The 19,687-nt window shown below is 34.9% G+C and overlaps 1 protein-coding gene across 2 annotated transcripts in view; it reads right to left on the minus strand.

Moving 5' to 3' along the window:
* The window catches only part of LOC150102728 (tubulin epsilon and delta complex protein 1-like), a 220,276-nt gene that overhangs the window by 99,904 nt on the left and 100,685 nt on the right, over positions 1-19,687 (minus strand). For both annotated transcript variants that reach the window (XM_090399399.1, XM_090399398.1), the window contains exon 4: positions 12,052-12,189. In XM_090399399.1, the coding sequence (XP_090255525.1) occupies positions 12,052-12,189 (138 nt within the window). The remainder of the gene's footprint in view (positions 1-12,051; positions 12,190-19,687) is intronic.

The following is a 19,687-nucleotide window of genomic DNA, read 5'->3' on the forward strand; positions in this document are numbered from 1 at the left end:
TAATGTACATCCTTGTCTCACACCAGATTTAACATTAAACCATCTTCCTGTACTTCCTTCAATTCTAACTGCTGACTTACAACTCAAACACAGACTAAGTATTGCTTGATATAATGCCCCATTGACACCATATAACTGTAGCATATTGAATAGCTTCTCTCTTGCCACCTTGTCATATGCCTTTTCCAGATCGACAAAACTTAAATACAGATCTTTGTTATATTCCCATGCTTTCTCAACTATTTGTCGTAAAGTGAAGATCTGATCCTGCCAGCCTCTAATTGGCCTGAATCCAGCTTGTTCTTCACAAAGCTTTTCTCCCACAATTCTTCTCAACCGTTTCTGAAGTATACTTGCATTGATCTTGCCAGGAACACTCATTAGGGAAATACCTCTGTAATTCTCACATTCAGTTTTATTTCCCTTTTTATATATGGGTACTATGAGAGCTCTACTCCAATCACCGGGAATTCGTCCCTCTGTCCAAGCTTTCTGAACTATGCAATGCAGCCACTGTAAGACTTTTATACCACCATATTTCAGCATTTCTGGTCGAATATCATCTACTCCTGCTGCCTTTCCACATTTCAAGCCTTTGATGGCTTTTCTACTTCAAGTATGGATATGTATTCCTGACTGCATGCCTGGTCAGTGTGTTTTACCACTGTGCTGTCATCACTGCTTGTTTCATTTAGCAGTTTTTCAAAGTAATTACTATATACTTCAAGGATATCGTTTTCTCCCGTTTTCATGTCACCTTTATCATCTCTAACTCCGTTTACAGCACTCTTTCCTCCATTCCTAAGCTTCTTCAGCAACCTCCAGAATATTTTGCCACCTTCTTGATATTTATTTTCTATGTTCTTGCCAAAGTCCTCCCATGACTTTTGTTTAGCTAGTTTTACACACTGTTTAGCATTCTTGCATTTGTCTCTGTATCTCTAAGAGCAAAAGCTAACTTATTTGCCAGGAACTTTTGATATGCATTCTTCTTTTCCTTCATTGCCTCTTTAAGGACAACTTCACCACATGCTTCTCTAGCTGAATCAATCAGAGTTTTCTTCAAGGTTTGCCACTGAATCTCCAAGGTTTGATTCCTCTTCTCAAACTCTTTCATTTTTTTTTTCAATAATCTTTGTGTATTTTAGTCTACAGTTCACATCTGAGAGCTGCTCAACTTTTATTTGCTTTAAAATTTTCTTACATGTTATTCTTTTCAATATGAAATTCAATTTTATCCTTCTCAAGACTAAATAGTGATCACTTCCAATTTCAAATCCTCTGTACACTTTGGTGTCCTGTACCAGGGAGAAAACATAACATAAACAATAACATAGTCAATGAGACTTTTCTTATTCCTTGCCTATTCTCTCCATGTGAATTTGTGCACATTTTTTATGTTGGAACATGGTGTTAGTAATAACCAGTCCATGTCCTGAGCAGAAATCCAACATATATTTGCCATTATTATTAACTTTGCTCTTTTCTCCAAATTTTCCCAAAATATTTTTGTATGTCTCACAATCATTTCCTACACTGCTATTTAGATCACCAACAAGGACCAACTTTTCCTTTTTCATTGTGTCAGTTGCTTTTTCTAAAGCCTCAAAAAATTCCTCCACTTCTACCTTAGTAGAACCTTCTGTGGGACCATAGGCACAAATAAGTCTCATTGTCCAGTTCCCCATTCTCATATTTGCCCACATTACTCTACTTGAGACTGACTGCCATTCAAGAAGATTAGCCTCGTATTTTGTGTTGAATACTATGGCTACTCCTTCTTTTCCTTGATTGTCATTGCCTGAATATAACATTTTGTATTTATTGTTCAGAAAGATCTCACCAGTTTTTGTCTTTTTTGTTTCAGTCACCCCTATTATGTCGATCTGGTACTTATCTAATTCCTCAGCTAGCTCCATTTCTTTGCCATTCAGGCTTCTTATGTTGATAGTACTGATCTTTAACTCTGGTGATATTGAGTTGGGGGTGTGTTTTCAGATTTGTTCCAGTAGCTGACTTTTCGCTGTTTGCCCTGGTTCCCTGGCGAAAACAACAGGGGCCTTGTTTAACCGGGCGATGTCCCAGCCAGCATGAAATTTTGTCATGTTGTACCATCATTTTTTATTTTGGTTTAACCAATAAGAATACATTTTTTTTTATGATGAAAGTTTATTTTTTACTTGGTTAGACTATAATAAATTTAGTTTATTCCTTTTATCAAAGTGTGAGCAAACAAAGTTTGCACCTGAAAGTATCTTCAGGACTGGGGTAAGGTGGTACAACACCGGGCAACTCGTTGCAAAGGTGGAGCAAGCTTACCCCAATCCTGAAGATACTTTCAGGCGCAAACTTTGTTTGCTCACACTTGGATAAAAGGATTAGGATAAAAGGATTAAACTAAATTTATTATACAATAAGAATACAATTTAGTCGGCTAAATCCCAAATTGCCAGCCCATCCTCGTTCGTTCAGTATCCAAATAGATACCCAACAGGGTGCACCACGAAAGGTGAGGATTGGACATTAGGTCAGAAGCCCTGGTCGGTTATCCGCATTCCTTTAAAGGCTATGTGGATGTTTCCTCTCAGTTATACAGCTTTGACCTTTAAGCACCCCTAATTGTTAGTTAAGAATGAATAATAAACATACACTTTGAATAATTCAAAAATATAAACCTAAATGAATTATTTGTTATGAATTTGCATAACTTACACTTATGGCACTTAACAGGAGATGAAAGTTTATGCTAAGAAACAGGATATTTTAGTTCTGTAGTACACAAGTGGTAGAAAGCAGTAATATGGATTGAAGTCTCAGTTTGTGCATGACTGAAAAATCTTACTTTAGAATATCATAAGATTTCAATAATGAATAAAATAAAAGTTTGGTATCAAATATCACCAGATTTTTTAAGGGAACTATGAAATTTCTTTATGTAACAGCAACAGTGCAGAAATGGAAAAAATAGACCGACACAAATCTTTGTTGCTTTACATAATCAAACTAACATTAATATTTGCAGCTGATTTATATTGTAAATGTATCTTAAATTCAACCGTGCCTTTATTAACTTTATACGTGTAGTGGTCCCAGCACCTCATGTTTCTTTCTGCTAACTCTATGTTACTTTACTCTTAATTTTACTTTAATCTGCTTAACATATGTCTCACTGTTAATCCTACTTAATCTTATTCCCTGTTCCAACTGCTAGTAAACAGACTTTAAGTTATCGGCCTATCTACGATATACAGGTTATCAATTCTCGCACTGATCAATTAGAAAAATTTATGGATTAACAACTACACCATTCTAATTGAGCTAATGTAGTTTGAGAATTAAGGTAAGGAATACAGGAAAGATCATAGTTAATATACATAAATTCCTATAGCAAGTCGTGGTCATTCTCAATCTAATGTGTATGCAGGTTTGCTAGTTTTTTTTGTTTTTTTTTAGAGATAGTGAATTGGCAATTGATCAGGCAAGGTAGTTAAACAAATAAAACATTTTATTTTAAGCTAGTAAGAAAGTACAATACACACACACACACACATCTAAGGGGAGAGGAAATTTCTCTCAACCTATTCAAATACATAGTAGCTACAATGTACAATTTAGATCTTTGCACATAACAATTACTTAATTCCATCACAATGCTAACCTATCTATAATAAGCATTTAGCTATTTCTTAAGTTACATCTTAATTTAATTCCTTCCATTATATATACAAATTTACAATCCACCCTTTTATAATCATAATGCATTATTTAACATTTCACTAACAATGGGTCACAATGATTGCTTGGATTTTGTGGTGGTTTTCACTCTGGGAATTGCCGGTACTGTCGGCACTGCTGCTGCGATTTCCCATCGGTAACTGGAAAGGAACTGCCAAAGTCTCCATTATGACCACGGGTAGCAGCACTCTCCTAGCACATCCATACATTCAAACAGGAGTTCCATCGATAACGGCCTCACCCCCACACACCTGGAACTCTGTTCTCTAGGAAAGGAAAAAAACTTAGAACCTAAAAATCCAGAACCCTTTCTGGCCCCTCTTAGTCCTCTTTTATATCTTCTTTAATCCTTTGTTACTACAATATAGTTTCTTGGATTTCCCGCCAGAATGATGACGTCACATTGGCTCCCTCCGCTTGCATGTCCCTATTGTGGGTGCATATTTTTATGTTCACAAGACTTTGCAAATGTTTGTTTTTTGCTTAGTCATTGATCTAATCTTTGTTAATCCCCTCTTCTCCATTTTACATACAACTTATTGGAAATTATTTTATGCATTTTGCAGAAAATTTTTTACATTTATTTAATTACCACATAAATTCTATTTTATATATGTTTCGAAACCTCTGTAAAATCAAACTCAATGAGTTAATTTAACGAATCGCGAGAGATTTTACAAAAGGTCAGATAACCAAAGGAAAATTATTACATGCTACTTTACCAGAAGTGCCAGTACATGAAATGACACGAAAAGGTATATTAACAAAAGTCATTGTTTTGAAGGTTGGATAATGGTACATTACTATTACCCATTTAATACTATAGATGAACATACTTCTAAATATATATAAAGAGTGATAGCCAGTGTTACGGGGAGGAAGAGAGAATAAAATAGGTAATAAAATGTGGTAGGCAATGCTCCCCAGAAATCCCCTCCATTGCCTACTACACAAGACCACAGCAAAACTGTTACCATCCCATACATTCAAGACACATCTGAAAAGATATCCAGAGTGCTCAATAAATATCAGCAATGCACCATATTTAAACCTTGTCAAATTGTCAACTCTCATCGTCATCTAAGGACAAACTCTCTTCTTTATCACATCCAGGAGTTCATGAAGTGTCCTGTTCTTGTGACCAGACTTACTATGGACAGACAGGAAGAATTGTTGAAATCTGCCTTGGTGAACATTAAAAAAAAATACATCTGGCATTATTGTTATGGCAAGTCAGTTCTAGCAGAACATGTCTTAGATATCACTTCATACAGGATCAATTGGAAGAAAACAAAAGTGCTACACAGAAGTCATAAGTCAGAGAAAGAGAGAGAGAGAGGTTGTTTTTGGAATCAACAGAAGCTTTAAAACATACTCCAAACCTCAACATGTGTGGCTATATAAATTTACCAAAAATCTGGGAGACAGTCATTTTAGGATCTAATTAATATTTTTTTCTCTCTTTTTCCAACTAGACCTACTGCTATACCAAATTGTTGTTTTGTATACTATGACAAACTGTTCTTTGGGGAGACCACACTCCTACTAGGCACGTCCCCCGGGTGGCACATGGGGGAAACCCAAAAGGGTTGCTGTAAATAAAGAATAAAGAGCCATGGACCAAAGGATGTAGCAGAGGCATGGCAAGCTGGCTACATTATTATGCCAATAACTTCCATGAGCCAGAGGAAGTCTACAAACTAAGATAGTGCTACTGCGTGCGGGACATCTGACATGCCTACTCGAAGACCACATAGAGTAGGTGAGAAATCAGCAATGTGGTCAGCAAAGGACATGAAACACGTAGCCATCCTCAACATAAGATCATTATACTCAAAAATTGATGAACTGAACTGACGACCTGAAAAATTGCAATTAGTCCAGGAAAATTTAAAAAGACTGAAATGGAGTATTTTAGGTTTATCAGAGAGAGACACATTGGTATGGAGATGGATTTACGGAGTTACCAGAAGGAAGATTATACTTCTCTGGAAAAAAAGATAACATACACAGGGAAGGAGTTGCATTATTAATTGAGAAGAAACTTACACACTCAGTAATTGAAATAAAACCAGTGTCTTCTAGAATAATCACAGTCAAATTTCAAGCAAAAGAAAAAGGTCAAACAATTAAAATAATCCAAATATATGGACCAGACAGTAACCATTCAGAGGAAGAAATAGAAAATTTCTATGAAGAACTACAACAGGAAATAGATAATTCCAAAAACAGAGAACTCATGATAGTGATGGGAGATTTTAATGCTAAAATAGGACAGTTAACAGACAAAAAAGAAGTGATGGGGAAATTTGGATATGGAGAGCTTACTGACAGAGGAGAACAATTACTCCACTTCTGTAAAGCAAACAATCTAATTATTGCAAACACACTGTTCTATCACCACCCTAATAATAAATATACATGGTGTTGTGTCCCAATTTACGATTTCTACTCTAATCTTACAAATTCCTTTTATCTATATTCTTCTAACTTCTATGCCCGAGATTTTACCAAAACTTAAACCAATATCTAAGTTATTGCTCCCCGTAGTACCCCTAATATTTGTATTTATACTGCGCCTTTTGGGATATTTAGTTTAGGATATTACATACATAAACAAGGAGAAAGAACTCAAATATATCTGAAAGTGTAACTATTGCAGACGTGACACTTAACTCGATTTTAAACTTAAATTTTCCGCGTGACTAAGTACAATATTTTCAAGTGGTTATCAAAAGCACCATTTATGTTGTCATAAATAGGGAGAATGTCAATCTCGAATATATCTCTTAGTATTTAAATATTATTGCAGTCGTGACTCTTAATCTCTTTCCTCAACATTAAATTTCCTGCGTGATTAGGTAAGATTATTTTAAGCGGTGCATTGGATTAGCAACATCAGACAACTCTTTTATCATTGAACTAAAGGTTTATTAAGTTTCTAAACATGGTACAATTCAAATACTAAACTAAAATACTTATAGACTAACATTAAATCATTACAAGCAATATGGCTATTTGTGATTATGTCGCCATACACATTAATTCATAAATTCTCCTGATGTGAACAAATTAGATCAATTCACACTATCTGATTATTCATACTGAAGTAGATTAACAAATCATTCACTGCTAACACATACTTGTGACATTTCAATTATTTTGTACATTACATTAGGCATTCAATTCTTACGATACGTAATTACTTAATTCACACTATTCCGTTATACCGTTATTTGCACTAACACACAATTATGTCATTTAAATATCTTGTGCAATATAATAGACATGCAAAATTACCTTAGGACTCTTAATCATTCACAAATCTTTAACACTAGTCGATCTACACGTAACACATTCTATCATATACTAAAATCCTAGTATAACTTCAACAGTTCTGTATTGGAATCACGATACTTTTCACAGACAAATTTCTAGCTAACATAGGTTATGATTTAGAGTACCTTTCTTGAGCTCTTCGTATGGGCCTTTATTCTTTTCCAAACGAACCTCTGGTATAACTTCTCGTAACTCTGGAATACTTTAACACACATATATTTGCTCTACTATCAGCAACGAGGACATCGGTCTCTTTACAGCTTTCTGCTTGGCGTAGTTATCACTAGCGTCGAAACAAAGAAGATCCCTCCTTTTTTAGGACTCTATGGCAATGTTTCCTTTGCTTCCTACTCGGGAAAACGGGAATCGAAATCCCGCTCACTTTCGTTTCCGTGTTGTGACGAGGCGATATCACCCCTGTCGCCACTCAGGAAAACCCCGTGAACTCCACCGGAACCAAAACCAAACTCCAAGGCCAAAAGCGACTATCCAAAAAGAGTCCTCCCCAAGGGGTTACCAACCCTTTTATAGCTGCTTCCCTAACGGCACCTTTTCTTACTTCCTTTCTCCTCCTTCTACTTGTTTTTTAATCATCGACCAATTAGGGTGCCGTTTTCTCGCCAAACGTCATTTGATCGGCAAGCCCGTTCTCAATGTTTCAATCCGGGGATCGGCCCTAAGCGATAGCTTTGCTTTTCTTGTTCCAGCTTTGAGTTAATCCCCTTTCAAACTTTTTCTATGAATTCTACTTAATAACTTAATCTCTCACATAACGTATTTTATGACTCACCCCTTTCTACTTATTTACTTAACTCTCTCATTTTTAATCGTATTACAATATTAATCTATACTTTCCTTTGTTAGCTACTTATTTAGTTAGAATTCCTTATTTTAAGTCATATTACAATATTAATACATTCCTTCCTTTATCAGCTACTTTAACAACAACCCTTACGTTTTATACATATTACTGGATGCAAGAAATTTTCCATTAAATAATTCATTTTTTTATGCAGGGGTTTTAATTTATGATACTTATTCTTCATGTTACACCATGATAGCTGAGAATACTATATTCCTAAGATATCAGGTGTAACGAAAATTTAAAAAGACTGAAATGGAGTATTTTAGGTTTATCAGAGAGAGACACATTGATATGGAGATGGATTTATGGAGTTACCAGAAGGAAGATTATACTTCTCTGGAAAAAAAAGATAACATACACAGGGAAGGAGTTGCATTATTAATTGAGAAGAAACTTACACACTCAGTAATTGAAATAAAACCAGTGTCTTCTAGAATAATCACAGCCAAATTTCAAGCAAAAGAAAAAGGTCAAACAATTAAAATAATCCAAATATATGGACCAGACAGTAACCATTCAGAGGAAGAAATAGAAAATTTCTATGAAGAACTACAACAGGAAATAGATAATTCCAAAAACAGAGAACTCATGATAGTGATGGGAGATTTTAATGCTAAAATAGGACAGTTAACAGACAAAAAAGAAATGATGGGGAAATTTGGATATGGAGAGCTTACTGACAGAAGAGAACAATTACTCCACTTCTGTAAAGCAAACAATCTAATTATTGCAAACACACTGTTCTATCACCACCCTAATAATAAATATACATGGACATCCCCAGATGGTAATATAAAGAACTGCATAGACTATATCATCATAAACAATGGAAAAGATCAGTCAATAATGTACAAACATTAAGAACCTTTGATTTCGACATTGACCATGAAATATTACCTGGCAAAGTGAAGATAAAATTCAACAGGAAAAACAATATCAGAGAATAAGAAAACATCAATCTATCAAAACTAAATGACAGCTCAAGCAGAAGTCGATTTTTAGAACAGATGTGCTTGAAATTAAAACCCACCACCTTCCAGAACAGCAGAAAACACTGGAAAGAAGGAAAAGAAACAGTGTTATCAATTGCAAAAGACACTCTGTGTACCAAACCCAAAATAAACAAACAGTGGATAACCCAAGAAATCAAAGCTACTATTGAAGAGAAAAGAGAGGTCAAGATACTTGTAAACCAACAAAATAACGAAGAGAATAGAGAAAAATACAGAGCACTAAAAAAGAAAGTTGATAACCTATGCAAAAAAGCCAAAGAAAATGGTTAAAAGAAAAAGCTAAGAAATGTCAAGAAGCATACCAACAAAACAACCTAAAAGTCTTCCATGACACTATAAGAGAAATTACAAAGGAATTCTCAGCAAAAGCAGTAACAATGATAAACAACAAAATGACTGAAACCAGGAATATTGAAGATAAGAAGAATCTGATCAAACCATTTTAAGACTATCTTTCCCCAAGGAAACAAAACTACAATGCCAACAATAGAAGAAATTAACGACTACCCAAAAATTTTAAAAGAAGAAGTTAGATACACAATAAAACAGATGAAAAACAATAAAGCACCAGGCATTGATACTATCCCTACTGAACTGTGGTCATATGGAGACAGCACATCAATAGAATATTTAACAACCCCCTATTCAATAACATACTAGATACAGAAGAGATTCCAAATGACTGAACTGGAGAGATCATCCCAATATACAAGAAAGGAGACAAAAGAGACTGCAGAAATTACAGACCAATTAATTTACTCTCCCACACCTATAAAATATTCGTAAGAATTACACAAAATAGATTAAAAAACACCTATGAAGAACTGATAGGCAAAGAACAAGCTGGTTTCCGAGGAAACTATTCAACAACAGACCAGATTTGCCATTGCGCCAACTAGCAGAGCTCAGCTGGGAAGACCATAAAGAACTATACTGTTGTTTTGTGGACTTTAAACAAGCTTTCGATAGCACATCAATAGAGAAATCCTTCTTAAAGTTCTACTAGAAAAAGCAATAGATAAATATATAATTTCTGATAAACTATTACTCTAAGACAAATGCAATAATTAAAAAGGACACACTCACATCAGAACCCATAGAGATCCAAAAAGGAGTAATACAAGGATGCCCATTATCCCCATGCCTATTCAACATATATCTAGAAAAAGTTGTAAAGAAGGCAATAGACAATGAGCCTGGAATCAATGTCAATGGTTTAAATATAAATAATATCAAATATGCGGATGATCTCCTCCTTATTGCAAGAACCCCAAATGAACTGCAAAGGTTGATAAACAAGCTAAACGAAATCTGTAAAACATATGACATGACAATAAATATACAAAAGACAAAAGTGATGAAAATAGGGGGGAACAAAACTACCATCTGAGCCACCTAAATGGAGAACAAATATAACAAGTAGAGAACTTCATATATCTTGGATCAAAACTAACAGAAACAATAGATGAACACAGAATAGCGATAGGATGGACAACCATGGGAAAATTACAGAAAATCTGGAAAACAAACAAAATATCTAAGTAAGCCAAAATCAAATTATATGAATCAATAATTATACCAACAGTTATCTATGGAGCAGAAGCATGTACAATGAAGAAAAGAGAGGAGAAAAAACTGCTGGCATTTGAAATGAAATGCTTAAGAAAATTAAATAGAACAAGTTGGATAGAAAAGAAAACAAATAACACAGTCAGACAAGAATTATTGTATAAAAAGACAATAGAAAAATTTAGAAAACAACAACTGATGGTTTGCCCACACTATACGCATGGACTCAGACAGACTACCTAACATCCTAATCAATGTACTTTTCCAACTGAAAAAAGAAGACTCGGAAGACCAAGAATTACCTGGCTGAAATTAATAAAGAGCATTTCAGGATGAAGAACATATAAGAAACTTTTTCGAACAGCAAGGAATAGAAAAGACTGGAAGATCCTGCTGAAGGGAAGACTCAACCCATCTTAGATGGAAGAGAAAAAGACAAACTGTTTTTGTGTTCTGAAGATGCTAGATGTAATATCCGCAAATAAGTTAATAAATATTATTTTCTTATCATTTTGTGTTGTCATCAGTACCGTGAAAATAAATAACATGTACTGTGAACACATAAGCCTTTCCATGCATTTGTATATTTAAGTGTTGCATGATTTATTTCTCACTAAAAGCACTGTGTATCATGTCTAGAACACCTTATTGACAACTTTACAGATTCCAATTCTTATATTACCTATTTAAGGTATTAAAGAGTTAATTAACACTGAACGTGATTTTAATAAATAATGGTCAGCCACAATATGTTCCCAGACAGACTTGACTCTGGATGGGTGGGAATGAGAGGAAATATGAAGGTCTCAGAAGAGAGGGTGTGCCATCTCAAACCAGATGACTCAAAGAGAAAGATAGAATAAAGTCACAAACATGATGCATGTTATAAGCAATGGTGCAATGCCAAGCCAAGAAGTGAGGATGATCTAAAGCATTGCATCTCTCAGAGCCCTTCATCTTTATTTCCCTCAAATCAGGTATGATGCAGTCCAAATATTTAATTTAAAAGATGTACTTGCCATAACATATAGATGTTTTTCCCAAATAATGTTATGTAATTTTTCAGATCAGACAAATAAAAGAGTAATGATAAGAGTTAATTATTAGCCAACTATAGAATTCTAATTTTAACTAATTTTAATGGCCTAGGTGTTTAAGATTGTTGAAATATTTAGATTGAAACAATCTTTGTGTACAGATTAAAAATTCATGCAGGTGTTTTCACTTTTTTAATACTCTTTTTTTTCATTCAAAATTTATAACTAAGGATGAATAAGCAAGGAATCACTAATGTACTTTCAATATCTGAGCTAAATGAATTTAATGTACTTTATTTAGCTCAGATAGTTCATTTGTAGTGAACTACTTTGGTGAGTTATGTTATGACATACTACTAAATGAATAAATGAATTTATTACTGAGTGAGAATTACATCCCATTCCATAGCATACTGGATTCAATTAGCCAAACATCTGGACTGTGTACTGTAATATATATAAATACACATTACATTTATAAATTAATCCTTACTTTATCCTGCAATGCTAGCCTCTTCAAATGTAGAGACAACAAGGCTTTTAGAGAAAACCTTAGGTGACCTAAAGACCACATTAGCTGCTCAGCTTTATCTGAGTTTGAACCAGAAAATGGAGTTTTGCTACCTAGTTTCTGCAAATAATAAATTATTAATTCAATAGAAGTATTTTTCCATTTATAAGTCATTCTTTTCAATTATTTTTCATATTTATATTCTAATCTATATGGGCAATCCAACCTACACAAAAAAAAATTATCAGCTGCACATTCAGTATCAGGTTAGCTCAGATCATCAAGGAATCCTGTTCTAGAAAACAAACTATTTTCCATGTGACTCTGGGGCCTCAATAAAGCAGAAAGGCATCTCAGACTGGATAACTAAAATCATCTATCACATAACCTCAAAATCATCCATACTACAGGGGACCTATGGTTGCGAAGTGCACACAACATCCACATGGCCATCCAAATGAGCGAACAAATCACTACCTTTATACATATCTACATTCTAAGAATAACATACATAGGACACTTAAAATAAACGCTAACATTTGAACAAGTCAACAAAGAAACAGAATATCTCAAGGTCACTGAGAAATAAGTAGTAATCTTCTTATATAAAGCAAAAGTGGAAAATTCTTCAACCTGGATCAGCCCACCTGCTGGCCAAAGTTCTCCACTCCATTATAATTTCAACTCCCATATTCACTAAGCCCTTCAGAACATGGAAAATTCATGACCAATTAAAAGGCCAGCCAGCATATCTAAGAAAAACATTAAAAATCTAAAAGGACATAGCTATACTTGGGGGGGGGGGAGAAGAAACAGTATTATGGAATTGCAGGAAACAATTTTTTTTAATATATATTCTATGAACGAAAAGTTTTAAACCTACTGCACATTTAGTTCAATGAATTATCTAATCTGATTTCCCTCATGAGACCAAACATGATATATCATCAAGCCACTTCAGTCCTCCAATAATCTGGGAGATATTTTCACATTAGGAAATGAATCATTAAGGACACCTAACCACCTGTGCACATTTACAGAACATTCATGTTGGGATATGAACCAATACAGCCACTGGACTTGTGATCATGTTGGGATATGAATCAATACAGTCACTGGACTAGCGATCATGTTTGGATCACAGGATAACTGGAAGAATGCTACTCTATCGTACCACAGTAAATATAAATAAAAGACTACTCCTGGATCTACCTCAGCCATGTAAAAAAACTTTCCAAACCTTAACAAATTTGGTTGTATGAAACTGCCCTGGATTTGGAAAGCACTCATCGTCAGACCTTCAAGCCCCAACAACCAACACCACCCAATTTAGCTCACTAGGAGGCATCATTGAGGCCTAAGCCTCACTGGTTGCCTTTCTTCAGCCTCATTTACCCACTGTTAGTGGGTGTGTACACATATTGTTCTGTGATCCCTGATGATGGCAATGTAATGTTGCCAAAATATCATAAGTATTACACTACAGTTATATGGTATCAATGGGACATTATATCAAGCAATAGTTAGTCTTTATTTGAGCTGTAAGTCAGCAGTTAGAATTGAAGGAAGTAAAAGAAGATGGTTTAATGTTAAATCTGGTGTGAGATAAGGATGTACATTATCCCCCTCTATTATTCATTATCTATATGGATCACATTATGAAGGAAGGTGGTATTAAAGATGACATCAGAATTGGAGATGTTAATGTCAGCTCTCTGCTTTATGCGGATGATGTCATACTTCTAAATAAATTTGATACAAGTTTGCAAGATTCCCTGACTAAATTGAATAACTGTTGTAATAGATATGGTATGAAGGTCAGCATTAAAAAGACAAAGAAAATGAAAATAGGTAGACTCATTGAAAATATCAACTGTGTTGTGAATGGAGAACCTGTGGAACAAGTAAAACATTTCAGCTACTTAGGCACAATTTTTAGTGAAGATGGTAAATTAAATATGGAAATAGACAACAGAATCAACAAAGCTGGTATGGTAGGAAGTCAATTCAATAAATTCATATGGAATAAATGAGAAATTAGTCGAAACACTAAATTATCTATATACAAAACAGTGTTCAAACTAGTTTTAACTTATGGATCTGAGAGCAGGGTCAGAAGTAAAACACTTGACCAAAGACTAGAGACCGCAGATATGAGTCTTGAGAAAGATTAGAGGTGTGAACAGATGGCATCAATGGCAATATCATATTAAAAATGAGGATATTTGGAAAGAACTTGACATTGTCAGCATCCAGGAATGCGTTAGCAGAGCTAATCTCAGGTGGTATGGTCACTTAAACAGAATGGGCAAGGGAAGATTAGCAAAACAAGTTCTCTGCCAGGTTGGCAGAAAAACGGCCCAGAGGAAGACCAAGATATAGGTGGATTGATACAGTACAAAGTGCCTTAGATGATAGAAATATAAGATCTGATAATGTTGGAGTCTTGACAAGTAACAGACTGATTTGGAGGAAAATTTTAGATAGGAAGTTAGTAATGATGTAAATTTTTCATGTAGTACTATCATATCCTGTACACCCCTTGAAGGTACGTCAGGAATTTGATGATGATGATGATTAATTAAAGTTATAATTAATATTCAGTATATGTTGCAATTTCCTCAAAAATAATAGTTATGAATAGCCAACATAAGCTTTTCAACCAGAATTACCTTAGTCCACAGAGATTCCATCACATGCAAGGCCTGTCATAGTATAAATTGAAGCTGAAGATATCCAGACAACTAACAGACTAGCCTTTTTAAATCTTCGTCATGACAATAATGTCATCCCGAACTGTGTAAATTGACATGCCGGTTTAATTCAAAGTCTCTCTGCATATACAGGCACATTAGCTTCACTTTTTTATAGCTGCAGTCTTCTCTTCTAGCTATGCTGAACACTGACCTTTGAACAATCCTTTCCAATGTCTCGAATGATTCAGCAGATAAAATTTCAAATAAGATGTTAGTGCATCAATAAGTATGACAATCTTAAACTCGGTTTTCAAACCTCGACCACCACAGAAAAACATCACTGTTGTTAACATATCATTCTTTGCTCTGAAGCAACTACAATACTATAAAAATTCCTGCATAAGAAATTATGATACAACTAGAATGAGGTAATGCTCAGCCTTTCTGCTGATACTGCCAACAGACTGGATGTGGCAGTCAATATTCTTACACACCCAAAACCACCAAAAAAAAAAACCTCAAGGGAAGAATATGAAGCTCTGTAGGAAATAAAAAAACAACAGAATAGTAATTATGAAAACAGACAGATAAAGAGAATGCCACTGAAGTTTTAAATCAAAAAGATTACAGAAGTAAGTTTGACTATGATTCCATCAATACACAGATCAGAACACTATACAGGGTCCTTAAAAAAGGTCACCTCTTGGCCTCTGGAGGTCACCAATAAACAAACTACATAACTAGAGTCCCCCAGATATAGAGGCTACCGAAAATCCATAAACAGAATGTGCGATTACATTGTAGAAGGCACTGATTCACCCACATATTAATTAGCCACATTTAGACAAGGTGCTCTCACAATATACTGTCAATAGTCCTTCACATACAAAAACTCAGCCGCTTTAAAGCCAGTATAGAAACCTCACACGCAAGCATGCTGACAAATGGTCAATTTTGATTTTTCCTCTCTTTCACTAATGTTCCACCTTACACTCCAAGCTCTATTTCCTCCCAATATCTCAGTCCTGTTTTAGTTCACTATGAACTCTGGCTATCTGTTTGCCAAGGAAAATTCTACAAACAGATAGAGGTGACAGCAATGGGTTCACCACTTTCTCCACCCTAGCCAACTACTTCATGAAGAACTTTGAAGAGAAAACTGCCCTGCATAAACCCACTGTTTGGCTATGCTACACAGATTTGTTTTCTATTTGGCTTGGATAGTCTGAACATTTTCCTAACACATCTTAATTTTTTCAACATCCCAGGATCCACTTCGCCTTAGAAAAGAAAAACAATGGCCTCTCATTCCAAGACATATTGATTACATGCCAGCCTGATGGATCCCTAAGCACTGCAATCCATTCACAGAAAACTAGTGGCGGCTTGTGGCTTGAAATTGTGCGGGTGCTGCAACTTTTGAAATATACATACACTCTGTAAGTACAGTGTATACGTGTTTGAATAAAATATCAAAATTATGGTAAAAATTTTAAAAAAAAAAAAATTAAAGATGAAAAAATATCGTTTATTATTGTTAGATCTTGAATGAAGAGTTTTCATTCTAGAAAATTTTCATTCAGGATTTAACAAGTGTAATAAATCAACAAGGAGATGCTTGTGCTTAAGTAAAGAAACAGACTGTAAAAAGTGCTATAAATTGAATACCTTAATATGGAATTTATTTAATCTAAGTAATATGATCTGTTTTGTAAACTGTAACAATTAAGAGGTATTCTATATGAAATGTTAGTCATGAAGTAAAACAAAAAGTTCAAAGTCCACTGCCGAAACTTTCAGGTGAATGTTTGGCCTAAGGAGTGGTGCTTGCACGGAGAACAGCGTCTGCTCATATATCTCAGAAGATGCAGAGGAGAGGATCGTCCCATGTGCACAAGGAGACGCACCCACGTGCAAAAGGACAGGTACCGAGCGAGAAAAAATGTAGCAGTAAAGAGGGTGCCAAAGGTGCAAGATAAAAGGAGTCTGCTCCACTTCGAGAAAGCTTTTTTTTTGTTCTTCGTGGATGTCGGGTCTCTCTCTCTCACCTATTCACAGATTCCGCACCACCTTCAGCAGTTTGATGTTGACAACCGTAATTCCAGAGTCCTGGCTCGATACGTTTTCGGAGAGGAATAACCAAGTACGGCAGTCGGGTCGACAATGGCAGAGGAGCGAGCACAACGACAGTCTTTTGAGACAGCCAGATCGAAGGACCACCATGAGTGATCATGTGGGTCAAAGCCAGACTGAAACGTTCTAGTCATATTAGAGGAAGAAGGACTGAGCAGTGCAAGCTGATTTAAGAACCAAGTAAGGGACCTAATTGAACATCCTGAAAATGGTAATGTACAGCTTTTAGTTTTCCTTTTAAAGAGAAGAAATGTTATAAGATAATGTGCAAGGATATTTAGTGTAGAACTCTTAAGTAATTATTGTAGATAGCAACAGCATGGCTCCAGTGAACGTTTCTTTAGAGAATGTTAAAAATAGATGTAGTGTGTAAAATATAATATGTGAAGTGATTAACGAGATTAAGTAGAATAATTGTATGGATGCAAATTTAAGTCAGTATACTGTATAGAGGGAATGTTTAACTTTATAGAGAGAGCTCATGATAGAATCCAGTCGAGTTGAGATTTAATTGTCCTAAATTGCTCTATAACTTAGAATGATATTAATTTAGTGGTGTGTATGTATGTGAACTTGTAATCTTATGATCTCAATAAATGTGCTTTGTATTTTACCTGAAATTTGGCGTGAGATTGAATTCAATGCACCACTCATTTAATCTAGAACTAGAGCGGGATAGAATAGTATGTCAATAACCATGACCGCAAATGACAATTGACAAAGGTGATATAGATAATTAAGTGCTTATTAATGGTAGATTGATCATCACTGTATGTTTATCTGAGAGTTTTCCTTGGTTAAGGATACCTTCTAACCTAATGATATTGGCTGGTGCAGCGAAACAAATTTGCCAGTATCTAGTCAGGAAAATATCTCCAGACAGTAATAACAAAGGATTTGTCTCCAGTCTGAGGTAAACCCTTTGTCTAAGTAGTTAATGCATGTGATCAATCTAGGGATCGGCCAGATTGCATAGATAACTTCTATAACCAGCACCAAAGCTCATAATAAAGTTAGGGTCTTAAATTTAGATAAGAAAAGAGAAAAGGTTAGAATTAAATAAGAGAAAAGGTATATAAAATTAAATAATAAACAACGAACCAAGGGACATAATCAACATCCCAGGATCCAGTTCGCCTTAGAAAAGAAAAACAATGGCCTCCCATTCCAAGACATACTGATTACATGCCAGCCTGATGGATCCCTAAGCACTGCAATCTCCATTCACAGAAAACCAGTAGTGGCTCGTGGCTTGAAATTGTGGGGGTGCTGTAACTTTCAAAATATACAAACACACACTGTAAGTACAGTGTATACGTGTTTGAATAAAATATCAAAATTATGGTAAAAATTAAAAAAAATAAATAAATAAATAAACATGAAAAAAAATATCAGACTTATTGTTTATGTGACCATAGGTTTTTTTAATTACTATATATGTTCATATAATAACGCCTACCAGTTTCTAGACAGTTGCTAGTGAAACTGGTAGGCGTTATTATATGAACATATATAGCAATTAAAAAAAACCTATGGTCACATAAACAATAATAAGTCTTATATTTTAACACTTCATGACCAAATATGAATACTCTAAATGAAAAAATATCTCTTATTATCGATAAAATTATACAGTTTGGTATAATTCAAAATTACTTTAAAATAAAATATATTCTTCTGTTTTGTTTCATGAAGAAATATTGTTTATTATCGATAAAATTATACAGTTTAATATAATTCAAAATTACTTAAAAATAAAATCCATTATCATAATCCCAATAATGTTCTAAAATAAAAACTATAACAAATTTTATGTCTTTAATTGTAATGTCCAAATATTAAAAGAGACGGAGTAAACACGATAAGCACTGCGAACACTCTACCACTGGTGCGAACTGCGCAAGACAGTGCCTCATTACGCTAATAGCTTGCATCTCACTATGATGCACATATGCTTGCGCGTCTATCAAATACTAGCAATATGACACTGTGGTAAACACAGTGCTGCTAGCGTCCTTCGCCCTCCTAAGTGCTACAAGATGGAATTTTATTATTTTTTTATACAAAATAAGAGAATTATATAGGATTGTTGATGATAAAATTAAATATTACAAGCAAATATAAATAAATTAATAAATATATTTATATATCAAGAAAAATTGGGGGTGATGCAGTTCCGCAGTGCCTATGCACGAGCCACCCCTGCAGAAAACCCACATGTACTGGTAGATATGTTCACCAGCAGTCACACCCTCCACTTCATGACAATATGGGATTATAAAATCCCTGCATAACAGGACAAAATCAGTTCTGATCACAGTGTCCTAACTAATGAACTTTACCACATCCTCAACACTTCCATAGCGAATAGCTTCCACCCCACAAAATCCAAAAAATATTAAACCCTGCAACTGCAATCCCCTCCAGAACAGATTGTACAAAATCTATCACCATTCCATATATCTGAGGCACATGTGAAAAATTAACAAAAATCCTAAAGAAATACAATCTTACACAACTATAAAAAAATTGGCATCCCTTATCTGTTCCACCAAAGACCAGTCACATTCCCTAGACTTACCAGTTCCCTTACAATGGTAAACTGTCCCACTACAGCCAAACAGACAAGACAGTCAATACCAGAATTTCTGAATACATGGCCTACATCCAGTTCCACCAATACAGCCACTCTGGACTTGCTGACCATGCTTTGGACACACCACTGGAAAAGGCTACTCTATTGCACTGCAGCAAATACAAATATGAGAAACTATTCCTGGAAACTACCT

Source organism: Typopeltis vanoorti, chromosome 10 (assembly GCF_054136105.1).
Source record: "Typopeltis vanoorti isolate ZY-2024b chromosome 10, IOZ_Tvanoo_1.0, whole genome shotgun sequence".
Lineage (NCBI taxonomy): Eukaryota > Metazoa > Arthropoda > Arachnida > Uropygi > Thelyphonidae > Typopeltis > Typopeltis vanoorti.